Source organism: Cryptomeria japonica, chromosome 7 (assembly GCF_030272615.1).
Source record: "Cryptomeria japonica chromosome 7, Sugi_1.0, whole genome shotgun sequence".
Classification (NCBI taxonomy): Eukaryota; Viridiplantae; Streptophyta; class Pinopsida; order Cupressales; family Cupressaceae; genus Cryptomeria; species Cryptomeria japonica.
The window spans coordinates 300,955,470-300,980,184 of NC_081411.1; the positions used below are offsets into that span (position 1 = coordinate 300,955,470).

Genomic DNA, 24,715 nt, shown 5'->3' on the forward strand with positions numbered 1-24,715 from the left:
CATTTCCACGACCCTAGGGCTTCTCGTATTTTCACCAAATGATAGAATAATGGTACTCTTCAAATGTTTAGGGGTGAATTTCTAGTGGATGGGAATCTCATTGCTGAGGTTACATGGATGCTTATGGAAGGAAGGAAATTTTACAGAGATAGGAAAGCTTCTAAGGAATCCCTTGACATCTTCCAAAAGAACAAGAGAGTGAAAGTCCACCACATGACTAATTGTGGCTACAAACGCGAGGACCTGAAATCCCTATGGGTGGATGTGGGTGAAGTTATTATGAGGTACATTACTTTTGATGGATGCTACAATAGTATTTCTAACTACCACTTCACTATTCTAAGCCATTTTAGGCATGATAGATGCATTTTAATTCCATGTTATCTGATATCATTTCTATGTAATTGTGTTAATGTCCACCTAAATAATCGAAGCTCTCGTGTCCTCCACCAGGGTTTGATTATTTTGATTGTCAAACATGTTGAATCCCTTGATATTAAGTCCCATCCCTCGGCCTCTACAAAGAAAAATATTCACTATGCCCAAAATGTTAATTTCCATTATACAAATGAGTCATCAGAGTCCGAAACCTCTAATGAAGATTCTTTCCACCTTTGAACCCATAAAAAGAAATCTTCTTCTAAGGTAAGGCTTTTGTTCCAAGGTGAACTCACAATACTGGCTCTCACTTTTTGACCAACTTTGACACTTAGATGAATATTTTGAAAAAAACCTTCACTCTCTGACACCTATAACTTTTAAACCGTTAAGGATTTGAAGATGATATAAACTAGTGGTTTTTAACATCTTGTTTGTAGATTCTAAATATATTTTTTGCAAATTTGTTTGAATAAAATTTTAATGATTTTTCCATCTCCCTCAATAAGTAGTTGTTTATAGCAAACAACATTTTTTAAGAGTGATGTGTATCCCGAAATGCATAATTTTTTTTCTATAAATGATTAAAATTTAATTCTTTTGAATTTTGGTTTGTAACATCAATACCCAGGGCATGCACTTGGTTTGATAGTGATATGTTGAATATTTTTTATTTTATTAAGTTTTGAAGTTCGACTAATTATAATTTGGATATAGGTGTACATTTGAACACATAATTGTTATATATATATCAAGATTCAATTTTCTTTTTTTTTTGTTAGAAAGAAAACACCAATACCTAGTGCATAGATATTTTTCAGAATTTTTTTGAATTAGTCTACTATTTTTCCTAATGTATTGAACAAAGAAGTTAATGTTTGGTGAATAACCTACATTCATAAGAAATAAAATAAAAATATATTAATGAAATTAAATATATTAAAAGTTATACTATTTGGAAAGCTTATAATAAGGACTAAATACTTTAAAAACAACAACTTTTAAATGAATTAATTTGACCCCACAAAAGCTAAAGTAAAATTGGTTTTTTATTAGCATTTGATAGGTGCAAAGGAGACTCCATTGCAAGTATGATCTAGAAGGAGAGAGCTTCTATCAAAGAAATTTTGATCTAAGAGCCTTTGATTTAACTCTCTTCAATTAATTAATTCAAATTGGTCCTCTTAAAGCTTAAATCGTTATATTTTTTTAAAAATGTATGATTTCAGCAAAAATCAGGACGTACCAAAAAGTGGGACCTAAAAAGGATGTGTCTAATAAGGATGATTCTAACTATTCCCCCTCGAATGAGTTTGTTCTTGATTCTTATAGCCCAAGCTCTGCTAAAAAGGGTAAAGCCCCAAGGCCTCCTACTTCAGAAATAAATAATAGGATTTTTGAGCTAGACTCTACCTCAGGAGTGAACGCACCCTCCCCCCCTCCCAAAGAATCTTCAAGGAATTAAAATGCACTAAAAATACCATTGGAATTGCTGGGGATCAACAGAATCAAGATTTTCATATTGAAATCCCATTTCAGTAGGAGAAGGAACAACCACTATGGGTAAAGATAAACATTCCAAAGCGGTTATGGAAGGCCAAATTAAATTTTTTAATTGGGTGGTCACGAAGATCTCTAATTTTTGAAAATAAGGATCAATTACCTTATCGTGGGATGAAATTCATCCCCCTCTTTGAACAACATGAACAACATGCTTGAGCTCAATCAAAAACCGGTGACAAATGTCAAAGCCATGAAGAATGATCATGAAGAAAAAAATGAACCTAGAGGTGGCTATGGATAGGGATGAGGAGAAGCTAACAACAGTCATTGTAGTGAGTAGAATCACCATGATCAATAGAATGTAGGGCCTTTGAAGGCTAAATGAAAAGGCTTAGTCTCTTAATGTTTCCCCTTCCGTCACTCATACCTCCCCCTCAATCTCATTCCGTGGCAAAGGAAAGGTTAAGGAGCTCATCCTAGAAGGCGAGACCCAAACTAATTAGGTACCTTCAACTCACACCCGAAGCAAGGATAAAGGTAAGCAGATTAAAGCCATAGATATGGAGGAGTTAGCTCATATAAATAGGGGTTTTATTTAGAAAAATGTTAAGACTATTCAAATGCAGAACAAAATTATTTAATCTCTGGGTTCGTAGACCTCAATTTCTATTGTGTATGTTTCTACTGGCCCACTATGGATTCGTTTCTGGTTTGTCTTTAGAGATTGTTTCTTTATTTATGGATTTTGGGTCCATGTAATACCTATTTTATACTAATAAAAAACATGTGAATAAATCTACATGTATTGTGCTATTGATCAAATTATTTTTATTTTAGTTTTTTGATGTTCAAAACACATTCTTCTAAAATGTTTCCTCATCCAGTAATTTATTTGGGGTTGTTCAGTTATATATTGACAAATAGTTGATATAACATATTGATCATAGTCCAATAATGTAGCCCAAGTCACATTTTAGATTGAGTAAATTTTTTAAAAGATAAGTGCTGACATCTATATATATTGAAATTTCACTTGTTTGATAAATACAAGATCACATGATGAAAAAATAAATTTTGTATAAATCTTTTCATGACACATTCCTACAAGCACATGAAATGAACCTAGAATAATTGTATTATAGTGGAAATGAATGGTAGGAAGTGCATGTATTATGTTTTCACAACATTGAATTATCATATGATTTCTTCACCTTGAATTGATACTCATTAGGATAGTTGCAATTATAATGCATGACATAAAACCACTTTTAATTATTTTGTGATTGATGACCATGTTCTATTACAAAGGTCTATTTTTACCCCTATGCAATTGCAAAATTTTATTCCAAATCAAGTGTTGTTTAAAAAACTAATAAGAAAAAGTGACACAATACTAAATACATAAATCTACTAAATAAGTATAACCTACAAATTGCATTGTAAGAATATTTTTAAAAAATATCTAAGAAAATAACACAAATTTTCATAGGAATGAAATGATTTGAAAGTCTAAACAGAACTAATGCTTAAAATATTTTATTGTGGACTACCCAAAGTCAACTAACACAAAATTCAATTAGAAATTTTTATTCATATATGTACATTAACAAACCTGAACAAACAAAATGTAGACTACTTGTTGATCATATTATATACATGTTTTGGACTTGGCTGGTTTATGACTTAGTAGCACTAGCAATAAGAAAACACAATAGATGTTATGTACCTGTCGTAGAGTATGCATTATTGCAATGAAAGTCTGTAATCTATTTCTATAATGCAAATTGCATACAAATCAATCATATTGAAGGAAGCAAACAAGGAAGTAAAACTACAAAAATAATGGAAAAGCTTCAATTGCTTTCCATCTACCCTACCCAAAGTTCACGTAATGACCAGCTGCATACATTTATTTTTTTTAAATTTAGAGACATTCCAACTTAAAAATGACAGTCACTAACTTTTTCCAGCTCTTCTTTAATATATTTGTTAAAAAGAAGATAACAAAAACATTCGAAACTCGAACTATTTTTGCTGGCATAACTCTCAGCGCGAACTATTAGCAAACTGATTACATGAACACATTAGACTTATAAGTCGGTACTAATAAATAAAGACAAATTATGCGAAGTCCATATACACAGAACTAGGATGATAGGAGAAAGACCTGTTATGAGCGTGGGCTGATAACGATTTGTTTGATTACAGGCAGATTGTAACCATACAAAAGTTTCCAAACAAGCCTATTTTATCTAATGATAGCGAATGACTGATTACAGACATACTATGAAGACCTATTCAACATTTAAACATACTGGAAAAAAAAATAGAGATGGTTGTAGGTCGTTGATAAGAAAAATCTGCAGAGCAAACTAAGTAAACAAACAAATTACGTAGGTCCAGATAACACGGACAGCTCAGCCGAGAAGAGAGTCTGTCTATAAGAACCAACTGTTGACCCTGGTGACGCGCATGGAACATCATTAAAGGTGTCTATTAAACCTTCCAACGCCTTCATCACAATGGACATCGCTGGTCGCCTTGTAAAATTGTCCTGTACACACCACATTCCCACTTTTATCAATTTTATTGCCTCCTCTTTTATGCCCGTTTCCTCATTTTCAAGCCCCGGATAGACCAAATCCAATAACCTCCCTTCCTCTGCCTTAACTTGTAACATTGAAAACAAGCCGTTTTCTGAAAGCTCTCTGCTTCGTTTTCCGCTGACAATTTCTATCACCATAACGCCAAAGCTAAATATATCTGCCTTCTCTGTTATATGCATGTTCAACAACTCAGGTGCCATATACCCTGGTGTCCCTCCTATCATGGTTATCACTTCACTTTGCTCTCTGTTAATCAACTTTGCCAAGCCCAAATCTGACACTTTGGCATTGAAATTTTGGTCAAGGAGAATGTTCTGAGGCTTGATGTCGAAATGTATTATACGTTCTTGACATTCTTCATGCAAATATGCTAATCCTCTCGCAATATCAAGAACTACTCTGGATCTGCTCTTCCAGTCGAGCAAACATGGATGACTCTTGTTAAAAAATATCCTTTTATCAAGAGATCCATTTGGTAAATACTCGTATACAAGCATTCTATGGAATTTTTCTGCACAAAAGCCCTTTAGTCTTACCAAATTGAGATGGTCAATTTTCCCTAGCGTTTCCACTTCTGCCCTGAACCCCTTTTCTCCATGTCCTGCTCTGTGAAGGCGCTTCACTGCTATCTTTGAGCCGTCTGACAGAACACCCTGATAAATTGAACCGAATCCTCCGCTGCCCAACTTAATGTTAAAGCCGTTTGTAGCGTCTTGTAGTTCTTGGAATGAGAACCGCAACGGTAAGCCTGCTGACCAATCAACATCATCCTCACCTGCATCCTCATCCTTTACTTTCTGCTGTCTTCTATTTTGAGACCCTTTTATCCTTGCCCAAAATAAGATAAACAGAGCTACCGCTCCACCCACAGAAACACAAATGATGATGACAACTATGGACTTAAAGCGCTTGGACGTTAACTGGATTTTAATATAAGCAGTGGAATTGTAAAACTTATCGACTGGACTCATAGTTGTCATAGAATAGATATTGGACTCTAGATAACAATAACCACTAGAAAAATTGGTCCCGTACCTGAAAAAAGCAGCTTTGCAAGAGCAGTTTTCGAGGCAAAGTGTTTTACATTCATCTCTTGACACCAAACCTGATGTCGAAGCATTTTCATAAAGATAAGTAAAATAGGCAACGTGCTCCAGTTCCAAAAAGTGATGACCTTGGCGCCTACTAGTCTGTGAGCACACCAGAGGAACGCGCGGAGCACATCCGGAATTGGGTTCTGTGGCATCAGTCGGTTTAAAAGCATTGCCATCTCCTGGACAGCTGCACTGACCGTTTTTGCAAACACCATAGTCTCCGCAAGCTCCTGGAGAATCACACAAAAGCACTGATTTCATGAACCATGGCGAATAGTTAAGGACAGATCTTCCTGGATTTTTTTGGACCGTGCAGAATTTTAAGTGTCCATCTGAAGCCAATTTAAAGTAAAGCAAGCCTTTGGGTATTGTAAAATGAATTGGCGGTATTCGTCATCCTCGAGAATAAATATTGTTGGACTGATTCTCGATCACGGAATAAGTTAACTCCACATCTACAGGTGCCTCGGGGTACCTGTAATACATTTTAGACGGTGCTGAGGCTGTATACAAAGCAAATCCATCGTGCTGCAAGATACCATAGAAACGACCTTTCCTTGTATCCTTTGGAGAAATGTTTGCAGTAATTTTCTGTCCCACCTTGAACTTCTGCCCTGGCAGACCGGTATCAGTTGTATAATCAAAAGATTGCCAAATGATTCCACCGGAGGTGTTATAGAGAACAAGGTTCCCAGATTCGTGTATTGCCATCCTTTGAAAAGCTTGTGGGGATGAATTTGTAGACCAGACGAGAGTGCCATCTGAGTTCCTTAATACAAGTTCTCCTGTGGAGGTGAGTGTTAGGGCTGCGTTTTCTTGCACCATCTGGTCTCTGTTTGCACACCACACCATTTGCATATCACGCAGCATACCATCAGTGGTGTAGACAACAAAGAAAGTTGCAAATAGGTAGCTTGTGTCACAAGGGCTGCCATAGCAGAAGAATCCACATCCAAACTGGAGATTCACATCATTATATGAAATATTGCTGCTCAGAAGGATCGGTCTGACGAGTGCGTCTTTATAAATTGACGGTGTCAGGAAATGTAGAGACTGGATATTGTTCCTCCATGTTCTGCCTTCATACGCAGCTGTGGAAGTAATAGCAAGGCTTTCTGCAAATAGTGAGCACGATATAAGGAAGAGTGGCAGAAGTGGCGAAAGCAAAGGAGGAGAGGACAAAAAAAAGTCCGTTATCATTTTTATAAACAACAGTTATGTCCGAGAGAGAGCACAGAATAATAACATGCTCGAATGAAAGACGATTTAAATTTAGAGAGTTCTAAGGGCAATGAATAGGGAGGCGAGGAGTTAGGTTAAATCATAATGCCGAGTTGAAGAAAATCAATGATATTGAAGACAAAGTCTCTTGTATTAATTTAGACTAAGAAACCAGAATAAGACCAGAAAAGGATGGCCTTAAAAAGTCTTCGACGACGACTAGGAAAAGTACGTTGTCCCCAAACATATTAACGCCGTGTCATTGTCCAAGCAAACACATGGTCAGCGACGCATACGTGACAGGAAAAAAATAAACAGTTTTGTTTTTTTTGTATATGCGGAGAGTCTCGAGTCTTCTAGCTAAACAAATGTTTTATTTACAATGTAAAAAACAATAATATATAGACTGGATATTGTTCCTCCATGTTCTGCCTCAATAGTACGTAGCTGTTGGAGTAATAGCAAGGCTTTCTGCAAATAGTGAGCACGAAAAACAAAGGAGGACAGGACGAAAAACAGTCCGTTGTCATCATTTTTCTAAACAGCAGTTCTGTCCGAAAGACAGAGTACAGAATAATAACATTCTCGAATGAAAGACGATTGAATTTAGAGAGCTTGGGAATAAGTAGGGAATGTACGAGTTAGCTTAAACTATAACGCCAAGTTCAAGAATATCAATGATATTGAAGTCAAAGTCTCTTGCATAAATAAGATCAGAAAAGTATGGTTTTACCAAGCTCGATGATTTGAATTTAGAGAGCTTGAAATTAATAGGGAGTTAAGCTAAACTATAGCGTTAAGTTGAAGACAATCAATGATATTAAGGTGAAAGTCTTTTGGATAAATAAGATTGGAAAAGTATGACTTTGCAAAGTATTAGATTATTTGAATTTAGAGAGCTTAGTAATTAATAGGGAAAAGAGTAGTTCATTAAATCATAACATCAAGCAGTTGATATTGAAGTCAAAGTTTTTTTTGATAAAGTCTTCGACAATCATTTGGAAAAGTACATGGTCCCCAATCAAATAAAATTGCATCAATTTCACAATGCTGAAGTCAAGTGCATATCAGATTTTTTTTTTTTTATTCCTTGTAGAATTAATTTCATGTAAGGGCCCAAGCAAACACATGTCCAACGATCCATATGTGACAAGAAAAGAATAAACAATTTTGTTTTTTTCATATGAGCAACTGATAGTGTGAAGTCTTGTAGCTAAACAAAAGTTTTTTTTACAACATAAAATAAATTAGTATATAATTAAATAGTATTTCAAATCAATTCAAAAAATTTAATTAAATGTCTAAATATATAATTGATCATATTTATTAAAATTTTAATATTAATAAATTTAATCAAATATCTATTTAGATGTCTAAATAGGCCACCCAAAGGTTGTGAAAATTCCAATCAACATAATTTGGTAGATGAATTTGGTATAGAAACAAAGGAAACATGGATAAATGTGGAAGTAGACATTCAAGACCTTAAGCAACTAGTAGAATTTGAGGTACTTGAAATGAGGGAGCCATTGAATACTTTTAGGCATTGCTAGGCCCTAAATGGTTTGGCAATTCGAATAAAGGAAGAAATATCTTATATAGATAACAATAGAATACTATGCATTCCATTAGGAGAAAGAGAGCATAAGACATTCCTTGAACTAGCAAAAGACAATAATCCATGACTAATCTACTCAGTTTTTAAAAGCTCCAACACAAAAAATCCAAAACAATATACCTACAAGGTGTAAGAATTCAAAAGGCTTTTCATGGTACAAATTCATCAAGCAAGTAAACAAAAAAAATAATCACCTTGCAAGAACATAATATACAAAATAGATCAATCGCATTCAAAGGGGGTACAATGTACATTAGACTACCAATATTTTTAGGGGTGGGAGACAAATGAATATATATTCGTAGTCGCGGGGTTTTGTCTTGCAACATGTAGCTGATAGGCGTGTGGTTTTGATTTACATGAAGATGTAGTGAAAGTTGGGTAACAGGCAGAAAGGTAATAATAAATGACTATAACTTCATAGTAGGAATAATATTTATTTTTTGTTGGTAAAGATAATTTAGAAAAGTCTTTTTATTTAAAATTATTTTAAAACTAAATTTCAAAATTTTGAGTGAATGGTTGAAATTAATAGGTACATGTTTTTTTTCCCATTCTCAATTGTTGATTACAGGTACAAACATTGAAGCAATTGTTCACAACAAAGTAAGAAACATAGTTATATTCAAATAACATATCAGACCTTGACTACATGACTTTTGTGTAGAGTACAACCTATTTAAATCTTTATGTTTCCAATAATATGAATTCAGTACATGTCAATTTTTAATCATTTTCAGCTTAGACTCTGTTGAAGACTTTAAACTTACATATGGTAGGAGATAGAAACTTTGAAACATTATGGTAATGTAGTACATTTTTTTTTATTCACTTTAAGATGTTGATTGTCAATTTACAAATACTACTTTCAGTTTCCATCATTATGAATTTAGTACATGGATTTTCCTTAATTCATTTTCAATTGTTCATTTCCAATTTAGACTTTGTTGAAGACTTTAAACTTACATATGGTAGTAGATAGAAACATTGATCTTTTAATTTTCGGTTCACAGATACAAATGTCAAAGAAATTATTCACACCAACACTCAAATATAGATACAAACATTGAAAGAGTTGTTCACAACATAAAAAATACTGTACACATCATAGCAACAACAGACTAAATGACTTTTTCGTAGAGTATAGTCAATTTAAGATGTATAATTCCCATGATTATGAATTAGTACATGCTTTCTTTCTACTCATTTTCAACTGTTCATTGATAGGGGTTGATGAATATATGTGAAAAGTTGATAGACACATACACTTTCTCAAGCATTCTCAAGTCATCATGATGCAGGAGAATCCCCGGTTCATAGCAATCTTGCATCAACCAAAAATATTTTCCTTTCTATTTTTCTTTCCATTTGCAGTTCCAGTTTTCCTTTTTGTGTGTCCCAATTTTGGCTCACCGGGTCCTGTGGAGTTGGATTCTACTTGAAGACTTGATCATCTTTCTTGCTTCCAGACTACATCGCATTTGGATTATTTTCTGGCATGATATTGCTACTAGTTTCCTTGATAGTTTCTTATTACCGATTGCCTGCAGCTAATTTCGTGATCTACTGGATCCCCTTCTGACGCTTGTAGATCCTTGGGTGTTGATTCTGATGTTCCTTGGCATGTGGCCGATCTTTTCCACAATCTGTGTGTCATCATTTGGAATTTCTGGAGGAATTTCTTGGCGGAGGCCAACCTTGTTGTTTTGTACATTAGGCCTTGTTCTTCAGGTTTTCATCCCTTTTGGACCGACTGGATCTTTTGGATCGATATATAACTATATTTTCACATTAGAATGTAATCAATGAGAGAGTCAAGTAGCTAGACTATGTGTAGAAGATAGATCTCATGATTCAAGGTCCTGCTTGTGACCTATTTTGTATGTTCTACTAGGCCAGTGAGCTAGTATGTTGTAACCTAGTTGTTACAAGTTAGATGTAATCAAATTTCATGCACTAAAACAATCTGTTCTGTATTGCCTCCATCATGTTTTGTGTTTTCGTTGTCTTTACTCTTGTTGACCGATCCAGATTGATCTCTTTGAGGTCCTTCCTCATCGGTGATTGCTTCAAGTAGTATCAGAGTGAAGTTTCATTCTGGAGGTTGCGTGTCTTGAAATTTTTTTGTAGGGTGACAAATTACAGATCCGAATTGCAGTTGCAGAGGACTAGCATGAATGATGGCGGAAAGAGGAGATAGGAATGGTGGAGTGCATGGGAATGCAGACCCTATTGTGATGGAGATGTTGTGAGGTATAGAATCCTGATTAGAAGCCATGGAAACAACCTAGAGAAGAGGCTGATATATTGAAGATGTGAGTGAAAATAAAGGAGAAGAAGCCCCAGTAGAACAAGCAAACCTACCGACAGTTGATTCGGATGAGGAAAGGTTTTTGAGGGTTTTGAGTAGGCTGAATACTAAACCTCATTTTACCCCACTGAAATATGATGGAAAGTTAGATTCAAATGAATTGATGCATTGGATCTTGGAGATGGAGAACTATTTTAATTTTGAAAGCATTGTAGAAGAGAGGAAGGTGAAATATGTCTTTACCTGGTTGAAAGGTTGTGCATCTCTTTGGTGGGAACATTTGCAAGTTGATAGAAAAAGAAGAGGTAAAGAAAAGATTAAGACATGGGATCAGATGACTGCTAAGTTGAAATAGAAGTTTGTATCGATGAATTATCAAGTGGATTTGTTCCTAAAGTTGCAAAATTTGAGATAGAAGGAATCTAGTGTGAAGGAGTACACCAAATCATTTTACAAGTTGAATATTAGATCTAGACATGTTGATGATGAAGTTGAACAAGTTGCAGGATATTTGAATGTATTACAGATGTCTATACAAGATGAACTCAATATGGTCAAATTAGAGGGTGTTGAAGAGGCTTACCAGTAAGCCCTAAAGACAGAAGAAAAGTTAAACAAAAGACATGAGCAAAGACAGAGAGGTAGAGGTGGAATGTTTACCGGAGGAAGATTTCCAGGAGAAAGAGGATATATCAGAGGAAGAAGAACCAGTACAGATTAGAGAAAGGAAACAGAGCTAAGAAAAATAGGTAATTCATATCGGAAGGATGATAGAAATTTCTACTGGAGGAGAGAATCAAATGGTTACCAGAATGAGAATTTTGGAAGACAAGACAAGAGGACATTCAAAGGAACCTTCTTTAAGTGTGGAGGAGAAGGATATCATGCATTCAAGTGTAAGAAGACAAAAACTACTAAAATAGTAGCAGTGGTGGAAGAAAACCCCACCAGATCAAACAATAAACTGAAAGATGGAGAACTATTGGTGATGAGGAGAGCTTTGTGTTATACCAGAGGAGATGAAGAGCTTTTGCAAAGGAAGAATCTGTTCAAGTCCAGATGTAAGGTATCCGGTAAGTGTTGTAAGTTGTTATTGATAGAGGTAGTTCATAAAATATTGTTTCAAAAGAGATGGTGAATAAGTTGAAATTGGAGAGATTGAAACACCCTAAGCCTTTATCAGATAACATGGATTCAGGATGAACATAAGTTGTTAGTAAGTGAGCAATATTTGGTGAAATTAAAAATTGGGAATTATCATGATAAGTCTTATGTGATATTATGCGTATGGATATTTGTCACCTTTTGTTGGGTAGACTTTGGCAATTTGATAGACACACAGTACATGATGTGAGGAAGAATTCATACACTATTGTGGCCAATGGGATGAAGCAAACCTTGTTACCTTTAGACAAACCTTTAAAGAATGAAGTTTTTACAAATTCTAGAATCTGTTTGGTAGATGGAAGGAAATTCCTAGATGGATTGAGACATGAGAATGCATGTTTCGCCTTAATTCCTAAGAAGACTGAGAAACCGGAACCAAAAGGAGAACACCCAAAAGAGATAAAAGATTTTCTAATAGAATATGAGGACATCATTTCAGATAATGTACCTAATGGATTGCCACCTATAAGAATTATTAGTCAATGTATGAACTTGGCTCTCAGAGCTAGTTTTCCCAACAAAGTTACACACTACTTGACACCGAGAGAGAATGGAGAACTGAATACACAAGTGCGAGAGCTGTTGAATAAATAATTGATCATGAAAGTCTAAGCCCTTGTGTAGTACCAACAGTATTAGTACCTATGAAGCATGGAGAGTGGAGATTGTGTACATATTTCAGAGCAATAAACAAGATCACAATGAAATAATGGTTTCCTTTACCTTGGATGGATGATATAATGGATTGTTTGAGTGGAGCAAAATACTTTACAAAGATAGATTTGAAGAGTGGATATCATCAGACCAAGATCAAAGAAGGTGATGAGTGGAAGACAACATTTAAGACAAATAAAGGACTATATGAATGGTTGGTGGTGCCTTTTGGATTGACTAATGCACCGAGTACTTTCATGAGGATGATGAATGAGGTATTGAATAAATTCTTGGGTAAATTTGTTATTGTGTATTTGAATGACATTCTGATTTTCAGTAAGACAAAAGACGAGCATTTGTTGTAGTTAAGACAAGTTCTGTGAAGGTTGAGAGAAGAGAAGTTGTTGATCAATATCAAGAAGTGTACTTTCATGAAGGATGAGTTAGTCTATTTTGGATTTGTGATATTTGAGGATGGTTTAAAGATGGACCTTTAAAAAATGTGAAAGAAATTGTTGAGTGGCCTACATTGGAAAGCATTGGAGAGGTAAGATCATTTAATGGATTGGCTAGTTTTTACCAAAAGTTTATCATAAATTTTAGTTCAGTTTGTAACCTTATGACTGAGACCATGAGAGGAGATCGGAAGGAATTCAAGTGGATCATTGGAGAAAAAACCATTTTGAACTATTGAAGCAAAAAGTGATTGAGCAGCCTGTGTTGGCTTTACCGGATTTCAATAAAGTATTTCAAGTGGTTTGTGATACAAGTGGAACAACAATAGGAGCAGTCTTGAGTTAGGAAGGGAGAGCAGTAGCTTATTTCAGTGAGAAATTGAATGATGCCAGGAGGAGATAATCAATGTATGATGAAGAGTTTTATGCCATAGTTGAAACCTTGAAGAAGTAGAGACATTACTTGTTGCCTAAGGAGTTTGTGTTATATACAGATCATCAAGCTTTGTAGTATTTAAGCAGTCAGAGTAAGTTGAATCAGAGACATATGAGGGGTAGAATTCTTCCAGAGTTATGCCTTTGTGTTCAAGCATAGAAATGGAAAATATAAGAAAGTTGCAAATGAACTTAGTCGAATAAGAAATTTGCTGATAGAGATGAGAGTGACAGTATTAAGATTTGAAGATTTGAAGACCTTATGTGATGATGACCCATATTTTGCAGAACCTTGGAAAGTATGTAGAGAACCAGTTATGGTAGATAGAAGAAAGTGTTTGGATTACTTTATTGAGGATGGGATGTTATTCAGAGGAGTTAACTTGTGCATACCTAAGAGTTATATGAGGGAGAACCTGATAAAGGAGAAACACAATGGAGGTTTAGTAGGACATTTTAGCATTGATAAAACAATACCATTAGTGAGTGAGCAGTACTTTTGGCCCCAGATTCATAAGGCAGTTAACAGACGTGTGAAGAGTTGTAGAGCTTGTCAAGTTGCAAAGGGTAGTAGTTAGAATGTGGAATTGTATAAACCTTTGACAACACCGATAAGACCTTGGGAGGATATAAGCATGGATTTTGTACTTGGTTTGCCTAAGACACTGAGAGGGAATGATTCTATATTTGTGGTAGTGGATAGATTATCGAAGATGACTCATTTCATACGTTGTAAGAATAAATCAGATGCATTGCATGTAGCAGACCTATTTTTCAAGGAAGTGGTAAGGTTGCACGAATTACCTAAGAGCATAGTTTTAGACATAGACACTAAGTTTGTTGGCTATTTTTTTAGAACACTTTAGAAGAAGATGAAGACAAATTTGAAATTCATTTCTACTTTTCAAACATAGACTGATGGACAGACATAAGTTGTTAATAGGAGTTTGGGAAACTTGTTGAAATGTTTAGTGGGAGATAAAATCGGAAGTTGGGATTTAATCCTTGCACAAGCACAGTTTGCCTAAAACAATCAGTGAATAGAAGTACCGAAAGAACACCTTTTGATATTATTACCGAAGTGCATCCTAGAGGTATATCAGAATTAAGAGAAATTAGCAGTCAAGACCAGAGAAGTTCAGAAGCAGAAGACTTTGCAGATCACATGGAAACCTTCCATATTCAGGTTAAGTAGCATTTGGAAGCCATGAACAACAAGTATAAGGAAAAGGCAGATGAGAAGAGGAGACATAAGGAATTTAAAGTTATTGATGAAGTAATGATATATCTAAGAAAAGAGAGATTTCCAGTTTGAACTTATAACAAGTTACAAATGAAGAAGTTTGGACCTTGCATGATTTTGAGGAAGTTCGGCTCTCAAAATGCATATGAAGTGGAGTTACCTGATAGTCTAAGTATTTCACTTGTGTTTAACATTGCAGATCTTTATGAGTACCATGAACCAAAATTCAGTGAGAACAGTGTTGCAGACTTGGAGAAACAGTTGCCCCGAAAGGAACCAGATCAAATTGAAGAGATTTTGGATGGTAGGATTGGGTGTAGTACTCGAAGTAGTCAATATAAGGAATATCTTGTGAAGTGAAAGGACAAACTAGTTGAAGATTCATCTTGGATTTCTCAAGAAAAGGTAGACTGCCTTGGTTTTCTTCTAAACCCAACAAAGTGAGAGGCTTACTTTTCAATAACCCTAGATGTCTAATGCAGGAGCATCCCCAGTTCATAGCAATCTTGCATCAACTAAAAATATTTTCCTTTATGTTTTGCTTTCTATTTGCAGTTTTAGTTTTTCTTTCTATGTGTCCCGGTTTTGGCTCACCAGATCTTGTGGAGTTGGATTCTTCTTGAAAAATTAATCATCTTTCTTTCTTCAAGATTGCATCGTACTTGGATCATTTTCTGGCATGATATCGCTACCTCTTTCCTTGATAGTTTCTTGTTCCCCGTTTAAAGTCCTTTGTTACTGGTTTCCTGGGTCTATTTTGGTGATCTATCGGATCCCCTTTCGAATCTTGTGGAGCCTTGGCTATTGATTCCAATGTTCCTCGGCATGTGGCTGACCTTTTCTTGCGATCTGCATGTTATCATTTTGATTTTTCTGAGGAATCTCTTGGTGGAGACCGACCTTGTTGTTTTCCATGTTAGGTCTTGCTCTTCGGATTTTGATCCCTTTTGAGTCGACTTGATCCTTTGGATTGATATATAATTGTAATTGCACATTAGGGCAAGTGCAAGGTAATGAGTCACAAATTCGCGGAAGTCCGCGCGTTGGAAAACACACTCTTATAAACGGCGGCCCGTTTTCAAAAAACTGGGGCCTGTTTGTGCTTTGGGCTCCCGAGCCGAAAGGTAACGAGGGTTCGAAGAAAAAAAAATGGGCCCCCATTTTGTTCTAAAATGGGGGCCCGCTTTTAAACAAAACGGGGGCCCGTTTTTTGGAAACTGGGGCTTGTTTTTAAAAACAGGGGCCCGTTTCTAAAAACGGGCCCCCATTTCTAAATGGCATTTTTCCTTTTTTTTCCACAAGCCGCCCTTGTTTGAAAATGGGGGCCCGTTTTGTGGAAGTTGATTCCACAACCCGCCACTTGGCTCGGGATGAGGCCCGAGATAGCCCTGGGATGGCCACACCTGAGACATGGACCTGCAAATTCAAATCTCCATGAATGAAAGCACAAATATGAACTTCAGAAATAGTTTACGCACCTTTAATCAGAGAATTTTTATATGAAATTAAAACCCATTTCAGATTATACTGTCTAGATTCTATTTTAACTATTTTTCATTTAATTTATACTAAATCGGGTCCATAAATTTGAAATATTAACTAATTTTGTTAATTTTATAACTTTTTTATTTTAAAGAATTTTGGAAAAAAAATTATATGTCATCAATCTACACAAAATTCTTTTGTATTTAAAAATCAAAAAATGTTAAGTTTACATCAAATTATGTGGGTCGTACACGTCAAATTTTTAAAAAGATAATTACGGCCATTAAAAGATTAATTAAAAAAAAATATTAGAAAAAAAAAAAAGAAAAATATGCTCATCAATCTTCAGTATGTTACAAACCATTTCCCAAAACGGTTTGAGAAAATAATTTTAATTGTGTCAAAAAGTGTGGGTCGTACACATGCATGGTATGGTCCTGAAATAGGCATTTTTAAAACATAGTTTTCAGAACCCCATTTAAAAAGTTATTTTTTATTATGTGGGTATTAAAATAAATTATATATTTGGAAAGTACACTCAGAGGGCTATCTTTTATATTACTAACTTTTTCCAAGATTCAATCTCTAAGTGTTTCAAAATTTAAGCTCAAATGAGACAAAATCTGAAAATTAGGGAAAACACTTCCACTTTTTGGCCAAAAAGTGGACTCATCTTCTTGCACTGACCCATTAGAATGTAACCAATAAGGGAATCAAGTAGCTAGACTATGCATAGAAGATAGATCTCATGATTCAAGGTCCCGATTGTGACCTATTCTATATGTTATACTAGGCCAGTGAGTTGGTATGTTGTAACCCAGTTGTTACCGGTTGGATGTTATCAAATTTCATGCAATGAAACAATCTGTTTTTCATTGCCTCCATCATGTCTTTGTGTTTCTATTGTGTTTACTCTTGCTACTAGTCCAAATTGATCTCTTTGAGGTCCCTCCTCACTGGTGACTGCTTCACATCAATCTCTAAGGGAAGTTTACCAGAAAGATTGTTGGAATGAAGCACCCTAGAAAATGACAAGAAATTTGATCATTCAAAACTTATTTCATACTATGATTAGAGATGAAAATAACATATAGTGATCTACGTATTGGTTGTGAATTTTTAAATGCAACAGAGTGAGTATGTATCTATGCACGTGTATTTTAGAGAGAGAGAGAGCGAGGGTTATAATTTCTCAAAATTTGGACAATGTCTAAGCTCCTTTGGAAAAAAACCAAACTAAATATTTCTCGAAAGATTCTTGTAGTAAAAAATTTCAATTATAAATTTAACAAACAAACATCCCCAATATAATGAAATATTCTCTTTATGTGGCCATGACTCTAAGTATTTACCTAACAATTTAACATTCAAAAGCCTTTGTTTATGCAATACAATCCTATATATGTGAAGAGAAATCATAATGAATGAAATATCAAGAGTATTCCATAAATACATAGGAAAAATCTAAGGTGTTAAGCCTAAGACTGAAGTGGAATAATTAGTGCTATAAGAGAAGTAGGAAAATTCACAGTTTCACAAATATAAATATTTTGTGCATGTGAAACTTTCATAGTTCATTTTAATTTTTTTTTATTAATTTCAAGGATAAACTATACAGATTATTTTTCTTAAATAACCCTAATTTAATTATATAAATTGCATTAGGGAATTATGCTTGTTCTTTCTCATAGGTAACCCTAGGATAAAATCTATACTGATTACTTGCCACTTATACTCAGGTATGACATGTTGAAATAAAAGTCCCCCCGGATGTACATGCTCATTTTTCACTCATTGACATTCCAAACATTGAGCCACATACTCAATCACCTCTTTCCTGAGTTTAGGCCAGAAATACAAAGTTCTCAATTCAGCTACCATCTTCGTCACTCCAGAATGTCCTAAATAAGGTGTATTGCGCATCTCATGCAATATTAACTTCCTTAAGTCTCCACTTTCAGGAATATACATCCTCCTTTGGTATCTCAAATTACCATCAAGTTCCAACTCATATCCATCGAATCGATCATTTGAACGATCTACTCCCAAGGCTTGCTTAACCCTTAGGTAATGGTCATCTTCAAAGAGATTCTACAACACTTGTTGCCTCAAGTTTGACCTTGTATTAACCATAGAAGATAGATGTTGTCTTCTATTGGGAATATTTGCTACCCTATTTTTCTTTCCTTTGATATATTCAATACCAAAATCATACTCACTTAGGAATTCAAGACACCTTCTTTGTCTTGCATTAAGGTTAGGTTGTGTAAAGATGTGTTTCAGTCTTAAGTGGTCCGTCTTCAACTCAAATGTCTTCCCTAGAAGGTAATGCCTCCACATTTGTAAGGCATGAAGAATAGCTAAAAGCTCTAAATCATGTGGTGCATAGTTCAATTCATATTGCTTTAGTTTTCTAGATTCAAAAGCAACCACCTTTCCTTCCTGCACTAACACTGCTCCTATACCTTCACCTGAAGCATTTGTAATCACTGTAAAGTGTCCATTTGGATCCGGTATAGTCAAGATTGGTGCTATTGTCAACTTCTACTTCAAGTGCAGAAATGACTCTTCACACTTCTCAGTCTATTCAAATTTCTTTCCCTTCTTCTAAAGAGAAGTAATAGGTGTTTCTATCCTAGAAAAAACTTCTACATATTTCCTATAGTATCCTGTAAGATCCATAAGGCTTCTAACCTCTATAACACTCTGAGGTGTTGGCCAATCTACAATAGCCTCTATCTTTGCAAGATCAACAAAAATTCCTTCTGCAGATAGAACAAATTTCATCTGTAATTTTTTTCTAATTTATAAGTTTGTGATAATTGTATGTCAATGCATCTTAACATATATAACACTAAAAAGTATGCATGTAAATCTAATTTTTATATATTTAAAGGATATGATCATGTGGTCCATATAAAGTGATCACTTGTAAATGTGTTGTCAACTTTCAAAGAACAAGGAAAATAGTTCTTAAGTATTTTTAAAATTCAAGTAAAAAATAATAATAAGAAAATAAAGTTAGTCATCAATTATGCTCCATCCTTTAAATGATTTTTGTAAAAGATTGTAAGGGATTGAAGGAAATATAGATAAAAAATATTAAATAAATGTAACTCTTACGATGAACATGTAATAATGTAGTCATATAAGATGAGATCAATTATGAGTAGCTTGTTTAGGAGAGCATGTGTATGTATAACAAATGATAGAAAACAAGAAGTTCTTTTGAGGTTAGAAATGTAATCAAGTAAGATAAGATTATTTGGGAGATGTAACAAGAACATACTAATATCTATATTAATACTTAGTACCTAATTGGGTGACCTAATTCAAAAGTGGTGGAGGGAGATCTTGTGAACTATGTCGAAGGTATGCAGGGTTTTCACCCAACCATCTCTCAAAACTTTCCTAGTTGTGGGAGAAAGGTGATGTAAAAAGTGGGGGAGTGACCTTTATGGTCTCTGACTAGGTTATCTCTCAAAGTGACTTTTTCATAAAAGTTGAAGGGGTCTTACAAAGATGAGATTGATAGATTCTTTAAGCTAGGAGAAGGGGTCTCAAGACTGTAGAGTGGGTACAATGGAGAAGACCTTCTTGGACTTTGGAAGGATGCAACACTCATTCTTATGAAGTACTTCATGCTATATGGTAGGTTCAAAAGATTCCATACTCAAGTCTTTCCCATGCTTAATCATCTAAGGTATGGTATCAAATGGAATTAGGGTTTCACTAATTAAGATAATAAACCACTTACTAACTAGATCAACCATACACTGAAGGAGGGTTAGACTTAATAGATGTAGCCTCAATCCAAATAAGGAAAAGGTTGAAAATCTTATTAGATTCACTAGGGTTAGGGTTTTCCTCTTTCTAAGTATAAATAGATTGACAATTGTGAAACTCAAGAAAAACAATTGATAATAGAAGCCAACTGATGAAAATAGATTGCTTTAGATATCCCACATAGCCACCAACTAAGATTTAGGAAAAATAAGATGTTTAAAAATTTTTGCCAAAAGTTGAGCCTAATTTTTTTAGGACCAAGTAGTACAAATTCGTCTTGGTCCTCTAATTTTTTCTCTATCGAAAGCTAAACCTATTTGTCACTATCAACACTATAAAAATTCTTGAGTACAACTCTTCAACTTGTACCATGCACAAAGATAGAAAAGAAGAATGATGTGGATAGGTTTTTTCCTTAAGTCAAATCCCAATTTAGGAAATAACCTTGAATGAAATAATAGAAATACTAAAGTAAATTCTAAGGAGATACACCTCAAATCTACAATTCAAAGGATTGATGATGCAATTCCCTTGGGATGTAATCACAAATGTTGAATGTAATGGAATGACAAACACATGAACATGGAAACCCTAATCATAAACACATGCTTGCATGAAGATTGATGTAACTTTTCTCTATAATGCTTGAAGGATAAAATGAAGCCTTGGATCTTTGAAAATGAATGCTTCACAGACGCACCAATTATGGGGTATGATAATTATGTCAAAATGAATTGATAGGATATCTTTATATAGGGTTCCCTAGGTAAATTACCGATTAGGTTGACCTCCTATGGTTATGTGCAGTCAAAGGGATTGGAAGCCAGAGAGGAGGTAAAGGGTCTGTGCCATTTCAAATTAGGTCCTATTTAAGGGGGACAAGAGCATTTTGTGTCACACTAGTACAACCAAGGTTCTCCATGCCTTGGTTCTCTTACAAATAGGACCAACATAAAGAGAAATGGGGAAGGAACCTCCAAAATGGAGTTCACTAAATGGTATTCATGACATTAGGGTTGGATAATTGGACCAAAATGAATGTAGAGAGGGCATGGAGATAAGACATTCTAAAGTAGGAGGACAAACATGAGATGTAAATTATATGGGTTACAATTTATGATCCTATATTTAGCCCCCACTTTAACAAGAGTATGAAGCTATGTGAATACTTGTGATAAAGTAAAATGATTAAAGAGAGGAGCAATTAGGAGCTAGATCACAAGGAGATAAGACATTGCTAATTTCAAGGAACCAATCACCCAATCTTAGGATCTTAACTCATGCAATCACATGCAAGGACACACACAAAACAGGGCAAAAAAGACAAAGAAAGATAAACAAAGACAAAAAGACACACAACACAAAAGTGGTTAGTACTAAAAACAAAAAGGCTCTAAGTCAACTAGTTGAAGGGATCTCAATAATCAAAATGTCTTAGCCACTAATATCATTCTCAGAATGTTATCATAACAACACAAGTGATCACATAAAAAGAATAAGCAAGCTCATGGGGAAGAGAAAGGAGAGAACATGGATGCCATGGGCTAGCAAGTTGTGTTATGCTAGGTGATCCATATTGGTGAGGATAGTAAGAATAGTCTAGTTTTATCTTGCTGGTTCCACTCACCCTGCTCCATATGTTGCTATCTTTTCTTAGGAGTTAATAATGTTGTATAAGACTTTGTTGGTTTAGTTTAAAGCATACAACAACCTATATAAGACATGAAATATTAGTTCTTGGTTTTGGGAACATCTTGTCTAAGACTTTGTTGGTGTAGTTTTAATAATGCATTCCTCATATAAGGTTGTGGCTAGTTTTGGGAATGAAAACATCTTGTATAAGACTTTGTTGGTTTGGTTTCAAGAATTTACACCCCATAAGACATGAAAAATATTGTACAACAATATAGTACAAAGAGGGAAAGATGCATGAACCCCAATTAAGATGTCAACATAGTCATATGTTGATGTCTAAAATAAGCTAAAAGCAAGGATACAGACCTTCAAAACCAACAAGACATCCTTTTAGTAAGAAGAAGTATAATTCCAAGCTAAAGGGGTTTAACTCCTATAAATAAGGAAAAGATAGATGTGCAATGATATCTTGAAACAAGTGTAAAGAAAATCCTTGGAGTGGAAGAAAACTTTGCTCAAATATGTCTACCTCCAAGAGGAGGTTTTGAACAAAAATAACGTCATCTACCAAAAGAAAGGAAGGAGAACAAGAATGCATAGCTTCCTCCTATTGCTAGTTAAAGGGATTTGATTTAGGATGACACATTTTTCACCCAAAGTGACGGGTTTCTTTATAGATCTAAACATACATTCCCAAGTGAACAAGAGGTTGAAAACAAGGATACACACCTCTTGCATAGGAGAGAATCCTTGAGAAAGAAAACAAAATCACACAAGGAATATCATTGTGTCATAAGAAAACACCACTCAACAGGAGAAAAGTGGATCCCTAGAAAGGATAGGGGAAATCAATACCCCCAAGCATAGGGATAAAGAGAAGAGTTTCAGAACTTCTAAAGGGAGATTATACATAAAAGATGTACCACTTCAAGAAGTGAATAGGTCCTAAACAAGGAACACACATGAACTCGCATGAATGATGGTTCTATACACGAAAGGACATCATGTTATGAAAAATGCAGCTCATAAAGGAAAAGGAAATATTTGGAATAAAAGAGAAAGAGTTGAAATTAAATGCCATTCTTTCCCCCTCGAGCATCGAGACAAGGATAACCATGATGAAAGATCACAAATTGATTTAAGACATACAAATACTTCTAATATTTCAGGCACAATAAGGTTGTAGCATTTGTTCATAACGTTTATCATGTATTTCATAGTTCTCTTTTACAGGAAGATCTAAAAATAAATAATTGTAATCTAATAGCTTAAGCATGAAAAACTTCCACATGGAAAATAAAAGAATGGTGCATGGAAGTAAAGTTGCGTTGACTGGTGAGACTTGAGCATCACTTACTAATAAGCCCACCAAATTCTTGCATAGAGGCATTTACTAAATAGTCTCTTAATAAATATTTATTTTTCAATAATATGCATCAATATTTGCTAGATTGGATGACTATATCTACAGTCTAGTTCTTAAAATTGTGAGAGAATTAACATATTTACATGAATATTGTTGAGAGTAGGTAATATATTTTGACATCAAGCCTCACAACATTCTCATTGTCCAAGATTTCAGTGCAAAGGTTATAGATTTTGGCATGGAAAAGTTGGTTAATGAAGGGAAAAGTGAAGTGATAACTTTTCTTAGAGGGACACAATGGTCTATGGCACTGGATTTATTGAATATGCATTACTTTGAGAAGGTGGATGTAGTAATATTTGACATAATGGTGATAGAAATCACTAGTGGAAAAAGAAGTAGAGAGCTATTAGAGAATGACTTGTTTATAATGTTACAAGTTAGATTAAAGGCGTTAGACGGCTTAAAGGACAGGACATATTATGTTCATTTTGTGTTTGCATTAATTGTTTATAATTAGCAATCTTTTTACTTAGCTAATCCAATTCTCAAAAATTACCTCTGGCTCTCGTATGCTCCTACACCTATGATGCTATCTAAATCTAGATAATTCGTTTATTACTTATATTCGTTACATATTTTTACTAGAAAAAAAAAGCAACATACGATTCGTTGTTCTTTTTTCACCTTATGGCGTTGGATAGGCATTTCATAGTCAGAATCATAACTCTCCAAACATTAAGTAAAATATATTTATGCAACTTGGAAAACTTAATTGTTGCATTTTATGTATTTTTAAATCTAGGTGTTGTCATAGAGTAATTGTTTTAGCTCTTGATTCTGAAAGGAAAAATATTGTCAAACTTTTTGTGCATTTAACATTTTGAACTATTTGATAATATTTTTCTTTATATTATCAAGTCAAATAGATTGATTTTGCAAATTTTATAAAATATAAATATAAATATGCTTACAAAATAGATTTCTTTCCTATCTACTCGTATCTTGGATCGTTATGTTTTGTGAGAAAGATGACTGAACATTATGTTTTGCAATATATATCTATTAACGAGAATACGCCATTGTCAACAAGAGTGAATACGCTAGTGATGTTTGCCAATGTAAGACCACAGAAAATTAGGCACAACGTATTTGATTTTTCTGAAAGTGTTGTAGTTGAAAAACTAAAACTAGAGTTTTAATATATTGTCGCTGTCTTTTTGATAAATGAAATAATGTTCAAATTGACCTCATATACCCATGCCAATGTGAATAAGTCCTCGTCATTTTCCCGTTGAGCTATATGTATTTATTTCCTCTCGCCGTTTACGACCTACCTTCTTGACTGGTCGATGTGAAAGAATATTTTTTCTCCAGTGTCTATGACGTTCATTTATTTCCTGTCGTCGTTTTTGACCTAACTTCTTGACTTTTAAATGTAAAAAAGAATAACTTTTTTTTCTATCTGCTAATGTATTTTGAACGATGAAAACACACCACTCCTTTTCCCTCTTGTCCATAGACCACAAACTAGATTGTTACAAGACGAGTACAAGGTAGATTGTTGAAGAGTTAGTGGTGCACATTATAAGATATAGATAGATGTGAATGTCTCAAGGTAGATTGTTGAAGAGTCAGTGGTGCACATTATAAGATATTGAGAGATGTGAATGTATAATTAATGTGGGGTAACAGATATATAATACATGTAATATATTTTTTTATCAAATTTGATAAATTTATATAATTTCTAAGAAA

The 24,715-nt window shown here is 34.5% G+C and overlaps 2 protein-coding genes across 2 annotated transcripts; both read right to left on the reverse strand.

The window, feature by feature from the left end:
* Window positions 1-3,785: 3,785 nt before the first annotated feature.
* On the reverse strand, window positions 3,786-5,845 carry LOC131036846 (G-type lectin S-receptor-like serine/threonine-protein kinase SD2-5). Its single transcript, XM_057968839.2, has one exon. It carries the CDS (start codon window positions 5,840-5,842, stop codon window positions 4,271-4,273), a length of 1,572 nt encoding a protein of 523 aa, XP_057824822.2. The 5' UTR covers window positions 5,843-5,845; the 3' UTR covers window positions 3,786-4,270.
* Window positions 5,846-5,974: 129 nt separating this feature from the next.
* LOC131036840 (epidermis-specific secreted glycoprotein EP1-like) lies at window positions 5,975-6,781 on the reverse strand. The gene has a single exon (XM_057968835.2). The coding sequence runs from the start codon at window positions 6,779-6,781 to the stop codon at window positions 5,975-5,977; it is 807 nt and encodes a 268-aa protein (XP_057824818.1).
* Window positions 6,782-24,715: the final 17,934 nt, after the last annotated feature.

Excerpts from the sequence above, each read along its gene's own strand:
- LOC131036846 (XM_057968839.2), bottom strand. The coding sequence starts at position 5,842 with ATGAAATCAGTGCTTTTGTGTGATTCTCCAGGAGCTTGCGGAGACTAT.
- LOC131036840 (XM_057968835.2), bottom strand. The coding sequence starts at position 6,781 with ATGATAACGGACTTTTTTTTGTCCTCTCCTCCTTTGCTTTCGCCACTT.